The sequence below is a fragment of the Emys orbicularis genome, chromosome 4 (assembly GCF_028017835.1).
Source record: "Emys orbicularis isolate rEmyOrb1 chromosome 4, rEmyOrb1.hap1, whole genome shotgun sequence".
Taxonomy (NCBI): domain Eukaryota; kingdom Metazoa; phylum Chordata; order Testudines; family Emydidae; genus Emys; species Emys orbicularis.
Genome location: NC_088686.1, coordinates 136598654 through 136607171, shown reverse-complemented (window position 1 = coordinate 136607171; position 8518 = coordinate 136598654). Strand labels below are relative to the sequence as shown.

The 8518-nt window shown below is 41.8% G+C and overlaps 1 protein-coding gene across 1 annotated transcript; it reads left to right on the top strand.

Moving 5' to 3' along the window:
* The first annotated feature begins 369 nt into the window (after positions 1-369).
* On the top strand, positions 370-8291 carry SRSF3 (serine and arginine rich splicing factor 3). The gene is made up of 6 exons (XM_065402430.1): positions 370-490; positions 1625-1832; positions 3571-3705; positions 5860-5898; positions 6993-7079; positions 7402-8291. The coding sequence occupies exons 2-6, from the start codon at positions 1627-1629 to the stop codon at positions 7427-7429; spliced, it is 495 nt and encodes a 164-aa protein (XP_065258502.1). The 5' UTR covers positions 370-490; positions 1625-1626; the 3' UTR covers positions 7430-8291.
* The last annotated feature ends 227 nt before the right edge of the window (positions 8292-8518 follow it).

Below are 8518 nucleotides of genomic sequence, written 5' to 3'. Positions count from 1 at the left end.
ATCTGATCTATAAAATTGGGACATCTGATCACCCTATGGGGGGGGGGGGTGTTGGTTCAGCCCATTATAGACAGTCCAATTGGGGCTGGTGCTGAACCCCCTAATGTTGGGGTGTCAGGGTGGGGGCAGCATCTTAGCCTCATGACTTTGCACATTAACCACAGCCCACGTTCCGGGTCCCCAGTGGGCCCCAGAGCTGAGGGCTGGCGCTGCTGGACGACGGGAGGGGGAAAGCCTGGCACAGGCCCTATTCAGGAAGCAAGAGAGGGCGGGTTCCATGGAACTGTCACTCCTTTGAGAGGCGCTCTGTGATTTGACAGCCGGCTGGACACGTGGTGGCAGGGTGGGGCTATATAAGTCCGGGCAGGGAAGGCGGGTGCCGCCATTTTGTCCAGTGAGGAGAAGCGGAGCGGGAGCCTGTTTGGGATCGAGTCGGCTGCGGCGTAGCGCGTGCTCTCTTCTCGCACCCACTCGCCCACCCCGGGAAGCGGTGAGCGCCTCACCTGGGGATCAGGGCCGGGCTGAACCGGGGCCGGGCTCCGCGTTGGGGCGGATGGAGGCGTCAGGCCTCGCCGGCGCCGAACAAAGAGCCGCCGCCATTTTGTGCGCCGGGCCCGGGCGGCGGCCGCTCCGTTGAGGGGACCTGGGCGGGGGCGCAGCGGGGAGATCGCACTCGAGGAGCGAACGCGGACCCCCCCCTCGCGACGGGGGCGCGGCGTTACCAGGCCTGGCTGGGCGAGAGGCGGCGGGGGGGGGGGTCCTCAGTGGGGCGGGCCTGGATGGAGCCCAGTTCCCATCTCGGCTTCCTGGAATGGGAGCTGGCTTAGGGAGCGCGGGGCCTGCCGCCGAGCTGCGCGGGGAGGGGGGGTCCCCGCTCTCCGTGCAGCCCCGGGCGGGGAGGGACAGGCTGGTCGTACATGCCCGGCCTAGGCCGGATGGGTCCCCTCTGCGGCGGGCGCCTGGGCCTGACCCCGATCCCCGGGCCCCCGATCCTGCCCCTGGATGCGCAGATCTGCTTCGCGCGCTGCTCTGAGAACAATGGAGCTCGCGGGGGCTGCGGCGCCCCCTGCAGGTTTTGCTGGTGCCAACTTTCCAGACCCGACATTTAAACGCGGGGGGGCTAGTCTCCTAATAACGTATACCTACCTAATAACACTTCTAGAAGAAATACTTGAGCCGCTAGAGTTCAGCCTAGTTTGATTCCACCTGTACCTGGCATAGTCTCCAGGAGCCAGGGGTTAAAGAACCACAGGTCCTGTTTTCCTCCCGTGAAAGCTGAGGCCCAAATAAATGTTAGTCTCTAAGGTGCCACAAGTACTCCTCGTTCCTCTTTCCCAAAGAAGGGTGGTCTTTCTTCAAGTTAACTAACTTGAGTTAAAATCCTAGTGAAGAAAAGTCCGTTTATAGTTTTAACACGTTAACCCGTGGGGAGCCTAATCTTTATACTTCATTATGTATCATTGCTGTGGTTTCTGGGTGCAGTACTTTTTAGGTACCTAACTCCTATGGATTTCAGTGGAAGTTAGCAGCCTAACGACCGCTGAGGATCTAGGCCAAAATACTGTACTTATCTGTAGGTTGAATGGAAGTAAAAAAAAATTTACTTTCAGTATTTCTCTTCTAGTGATGCATCGTGACTCCTGTCCGCTGGACTGCAAGGTTTATGTAGGTAACCTTGGAAACAATGGCAACAAAACTGAATTGGAACGAGCTTTTGGCTACTATGGACCACTGCGCAGTGTGTGGGTTGCTAGAAATCCTCCTGGCTTTGCTTTTGTTGAATTTGAAGATCCCCGAGATGCAGCTGATGCAGTGAGAGAATTAGATGGAAGGTAACATTTGCTTTTTAGGCTATGTAGTTAATTTAATTAAAACTAAATGCTATAGCCAGTAAGCAACTTGTATTCACACTTAAATTGACCAAGATCGAGTAACACTTGAAACGTCATGGTCATGAATTTCTTAACCAATCATGCAGTTGTTGGTTAGTATTACTTACTGACTAGTTTAATTTATAATGCAGAATAACCATTTTAATTGAGGTGGTTAACTGTAAAAATAGGCTTTTTCACAGATAATGTCAATGTTCATATTTTTGGTATTGAAGCCAGATCTAGAATCCTTTGCTTGTGTAATAATGTTGGTTAAGGGTGTGATTCATTATGTTTAACTGGCAAAGCCCTAGTGTAGAGGCATTTATACCTGCAAAGAAGTCTTTTTGCTGCTATAGTTTTTCATTTGGGGAATTGGTATAGGAAATGTTTTGTTGGTATAAGCTGTTATAATTTGCTGATATGCTGACAAACCCTTTCTAGTATAGACTTGGCCTGAGATTGGAAATTTCAAATACCTAAACACATCTAGAAGAAATACTTGAGCCTCTAGAGTTCAGCCTAGTTTGAGTCCACCTGTACCTGGCATATGGGGCACAAGAGATGGACACTAAGTCAATAACACTTCATTTTGAGTTGAAGGGAAGTTTTAGTTTTTGTGAAATAACTTATGAATACTATTAAATACATGTAACACTTCAGAAGTGTCTGGTATTTGATCATTGCTTTTAAGATGGAGCTAAGTTTAAAATTTGAAATGCATGAGAACAAAGATATATTTGAATTTTGAGCTATTAAATGTCTTTTAAAATACTGATATAAAAATATTTGCATTTTGACTGCCAGCCAGATTTGAACATATCAACATTTAAACAGCTGAGCAACCTACCTTGATTTTGAATTCACAGGTCTCTATAGCTACAATTGAGTAAAGACTTCACAGTAAACCCTAGTGCAGTGGTTCTCAAACTTTTGTACTGGTTACCCCTTTCACATAGCAAGCCTCTGAGTGCGACCCCCTTGTTAATTTTTTAAATATATTTAACCACATTATAAATGCTATAGGGAAAGCAGGGTTTGGGGTGGAGACTGACAGCTCGCAACCCTGCCATGTAATAACCTCATGAGTCCCAGTTTGAGAACCCCTGCCATAGTGCAATTGTGACTTCCATAAATTGTACCTGAGTGTTAAATGCTGTCCCTTCATCTCAATCAAATTTAAAAATGAATTGGTTTAGTTTTCTTGTAAAATCCTCTATATGGAGAGAGGAGATGCAGGATTTTTTGTTCTCTCAGAAATGGTATTAGGGAAGCCATTTTTGTTCAGAGTATACAGTAAAATCTGCTTCAATTAATTAAATAAGATTTTTATCTTGACATAAGACAGAAATGCTGTGAAGGTATAAAACTGCAGTGTTCAGTAAAATCGATCCTCTTTAGTTTCCAGCTGTATCAGATGTATATAAACTACTGTTTGAGTTAATGAAGTCAAATCTACAAAATCAGTGTCCTGAAGGCTGTCTCTCCCTGTTTAAGTAGCTTTGGACAGGAGAGGCTCTGGTCACCTGTGAATTTGTTTAGATCATTTTGTATTGGGCTCATTATGTTAGTATCCGAGCACCTTATATATTTGACTAAATGTACACAAGAAATATTTCCCTTCTCCAGTGCTATGTCAGTGTGTCTTCAGTGCAGACAGATTTGTTGCTTGGAGCATTAACAGTAACCTTTTTTCCAGAACACTCTGCGGATGCCGTGTCAGGGTGGAGCTGTCTAATGGTGAAAAACGGAGTCGTAATCGTGGTCCGCCTCCCTCATGGGGTAGGCGTCCTCGAGATGATTATCGCAGAAGAAGTCCTCCTCCTCGCCGCAGGTACCCTAGGGCAAAGATCATGCATAGAGCTGTTGAAATTGTTACCATTTAGCATCATAGAAGCAGGCTTTCTTTAAAGCATGTTGATGGGTAACATCTTAAACATCCTGATCACAATTCGGAGATGCCAGACACTTTATATAAAAAAATCAAGGTGAACATAAATTGTATTGAACGTTGGCTTTTGTCCTTAGGTCACTGTAAGTTGATAGTCAGCGCCCTCTGCCCCGGACTTACCCGTTTCCTTCCTAAAATCTGCACATCTTCTAGTCACTTTCCCTTTCTTCCCATACATCTACTTAGGCTGTTCCCTTTCCTTTACTCCATAATGGCAAACATTACATACAGCAACTTAGCTTTTCCATGCAAGTGCATTTCTCCACTTCGTAACAATTCAAATATTTGCCATGCAGGCAGCTGTTTAATAATGGTAAAACAAGTAACAGTTGCATTTAAATGTACAAATCTAATTTGACACTAGTAAAGAATTTAAAACGTCTTGTGACAATATCTGTCATTTGAGTTTTGCAAACGCAAATCTAAAATATAGCAGGGTTTTTGGTAACTGCCTATATTCTTGGACCCAGACTAAATTGTCTGGATGTTCTATAACGGTGCACGTCTCACACCTACAACATGGTTCATACAGGACTGAATTTACCTATTGCAGGTGAGTGAAGTCCTCACAGGATAAGCTTGAAACCATGTCCCTTTTGCTGTTTAAAAAAAAAAAAAAACACAATAGGAGTATGTTAGCTGATAGATGGTTGTACTGATGGCTTGTTTTTCATTTTTATATGCTTTTTGGTCCATCTATTAATAAAAATGAACCCGTTACAGAGTCACCATCATGTCTCTTCTCACCACCCTCTGAGTCTGCATTAGCCAGTCAACTAGCCCTTTCAGCGTCATGTGACCAGCGCGCCCCATTCAGCTTGGCTGGTGTCGTTTCACATGACCCAGGCATGGCCAGTCGTCAGGTTGCACCGCCCTTTGGTTCCCGAGCATGCTGTTTTCTCTCAGCCTTCTCTCCAACCTTAACCAAATCGGCAGCAGCCACCTCGACCGCCCACACATTCCCGGCCAATCAGCTCAGCTGTTTATTTACCAAATGTCTTCACAACAACTACAGCAGCAGCCTTCGGCTAACAAAAAAGCAGGAAAAATCCACAACACCCCCTTCGCCAACCAACTAAATACAACGCAACATCTGGCAAAACCTTTTCAGCAAATTCTTCTTGGCAGTCAGTCCGGCAGCCTCACCTCACCATTTCTAGCTTGTTGAAACCAAAAACTAGTAAGTTTTTCCTGCTTATACAGTTTACTGCTGGTTAAAATAAGGAGTAAGCGGCTTATAAGTAATTATTTTTCTCAATCAAAGGCTGGCTGTGCATAATTGAGTGGTAACGTACATATGTTGCTTGAATAAAACTTTTAAGGGTGATAAGGAAACTTTTAATGTAAATGGAACCAAAAGTAAATGAGGTATATTTGCATGTGAGATGCCAAACTAAATTTTTAATAAAGCTCTAACAAATTTAGCTTTTCCTTGCAAATCTGCCAAGTCCTATCACCTTTAAATGGTTTTACTAACCGTTTTCAAAACTTAAAACAATTACTTTTTTGGGATGAACTGGGCCAAGCTAAGGTTTTTAAGTCTAAACACACTCTATGGCATTTCAGAGAATGCCCGTCACAAATATGCAGTTCTAATGTAGCACTTAATGGCATATCAGTATTTACACAGAGCGCATTTTCACTTTTTCTCCACTTGGTATCTCTTGTCTTGTCATGGACCTTTTTGGCTTGCATGGGTTCCAAAACATTGGTCTATGCTGTTTTTTGGAACCACTTGTGGGACTTTGGTGTGGTGTTCTGGGCAGTGGATTTAGTTGAAATGGAAGTGTTGCATTGGACAGGTCTGCTGTGAAGCATTAAGGATAAAGTGAATTCTTGGTTGCAAAAGTGCTGTTCACACTGAGCTTTGTTTTACTGTGTTAATCTTTCCATACATTTTTACTGGACGATGGGTGCCAGTTGTTTCTTGGCACGTTCACTGGGCCCAACAGTGAGTTTGACAAGTTGGGAAATACCTCATCCCATTAATGCTAAAGAAATTGATAAAAAGGCTCATTTTTCTATTTCTGGTTCTAGATCACCACGAAGGAGAAGCTTTTCTCGTAGCCGCAGCAGGTAAGCAGCAGTTGGTTAAACCTGGGCTCTACTGTTTTATCCAGAGTGCTTTCTAAGGAATCTTCTTAGTGAAGTCCTTGCTTGTATTCACTCAAGTGTCATATTTAAAGTAGTTCTGCTGATACAAAACATAAAACAGTTTTAAGATGATTTGGTAAATGTTCCAAAGAACACTTACTAAAGACTGTTTTTAATAGGTTCCAGGGTTGATGGGGGAGGGAAAGCATTTCCATTACTTTGGGTTTGCTCCATCATTGCTAGGTTTCTAGCATTACTGCATGCATGACAGTAATACACCGTGTTTCCTTGTTGCTACACTGCTTCCCTCTGATGCTGTGTTGAGACACTCTCTCAAACTGTTGGGGAAATTGATGGTACCCCAAGCCTGTCCTACTCATGAAGTGGACTGCCTCTAGAGTTCTATTTTTCACTTCAGAGCACTCATAGGAAAAGTTGCATCCATCGCTAAAATGCATTAGTTTCTTGGAATGTAAAGCTGCTTTAATAGCATGTAGCTACATGATACAGCAGTTGGTTGAGCACAGGAAACTATCAGATGGAAACCAGTGGGCTCTAGTACTATAGTACTGTGCATGTAATTTTTAAAATTTGATTAAATGTAAAAATGTAAGTATGCAATAGGAGTTTAAGCAGTATCTGAATTCAAGCTGATTATTCCTCTTAACTACATGAGGAAGGAGGCTACTGTCACAACTGCCTTATTAATGGATAAGTTTCCTGATTAAATAGTTCCAAACTTTACAGAGAATGTGATACTTTTTAATGAGGTGTAATAGAATTGTACACTTAATGCAGTGCTGAACTAGCCATGCTAAAACATAAGGCAGTGATATTTGAAAAAGGCAATTTGATATAAAAAACTAATGTGGTGCTCAAATAGTACATTGCAAAGATGGAAAGGCCTGCAATTTTCTTGGTCGCTTCAGTTGTAAGACACTTGACTACACTTGACCTATCTTTACACGTTTCTTTGCACAGTAATGGTCTGTCATGCATATTCAAACATTCTCTTGTAATATAATCCAGTTAAATTTCTCACTCGTGGATATTCATCTTTCATTTTAATCTCATAGGTCCCTCTCTAGAGACAGAAGGAGAGAGAGATCACTTTCACGGGAGAGAAATCACAAGCCTTCCCGTTCCTTTTCCAGGTCTCGTAGGTAAGAATATGTTGTATCTTCAGATTTCACTTTCTATTTAATTTTGAAAGGCTTATTATGCCATATCATCGATGCAGTAACTGAAAGCTCTGCTACAGTGAACATTTTTCTTTAGTGCTTTAGGTAAGTTCTTTTCTCAATGAACTTGTAACCTAAGATCAGTTTTGATATCTTCATAACTTCATCCACTCAATACAGTTTTTAAAGCACTTTCCAAAAGTTTCAAGTATCTAATTTAGAGTTGGACTGGAAGTAACGTCCCCAAGTAAAATAATAAAATTAGTTCCATCTCTAATAAACTAACTTTCATTCTCTTATTTAGTCGTTCCAGGTCAAATGAGAGAAAATAGGACTTCAGGAGGAGCTGTGTACAGGAAGTCATTAGATCTGAGCACAGGAGGGAGGAGTATGTACAGAACATTATGTTTTGTTGGAGACTTCATAAAGCTTGGTGCATTTTTAAAATGTTTTAGCTGTTGAACTTGCTTTGTTTCTTGTATCTTGTAACAGGTGACAAATGTAAAGATGTGAATCTGTATATGGTTCTGAACAGATCATATGATTTGTAATAAAACTTTTTGTTTTACAATGTACCCGTATGCTTAACTTTCATTTGCCTTGAGTGGTGTTCAACTTGTCTTGCATAGACAGAAAAATATATTTCTATTTTGTCCTGGAATCTTTTCTGGGTATCAAATGTAGATAACTTTTGAAAGGAAGGTTGCAGTGAATATTCATTGTAATAAACATCTGTTATGACATCAGGCTATTAGTTTATCCAGAACAAGATGGTGATTCCTAGTACAGTTTTTGGAAAGAAGGCAGAAATTGCAAACCCAGTAGCAAGTAGAGGTGACTGAATTGCAGATAGTTTTGTACAGAGCTTTTTGGGAAGTTCTGTTGATATCCCATATTGGAACTCTGAAGAGCTACATTATGTAAAATGTAGATTTTTTTTATCCCTTGGGCCTAGGTAATTTTTGTACTTAAATTAGAGCATTTTTTTTTTAAATACTTGATAGCCTAAAATGCAAGCTGTTTGGCTAACCATATGTTACAGAATTTCTGAGCAGACCAAATTACACAACTGGAGTGGATGGCTTGAGTGCATATGGGTACATTGTAGAAGTGAAAAACATTACTGTGCAAGAGTTTTCATGTCACTTGTAAAATGTTTTGTGAAATCCTTGGGATTAAAGTTTTGGTTACAAATTTGTTGTAAGCATTTAACTTTTGAGTATTTAACACATTTCTATGCAGAACATTTAAATCAGGATGGTTTAGGCACATCTTAGTTCTAATCTAATACTGTTTCAAGGTAAAGGGAGTCAAATTGCAGCCATTTAAATTTAATATTTGGAATAATTAGCTAGTTAGCAGTACTACATTTCAGTTGTAAAATGCAAGTCCTTGAGAAGCCACTTGCTGCTTAGAAATAG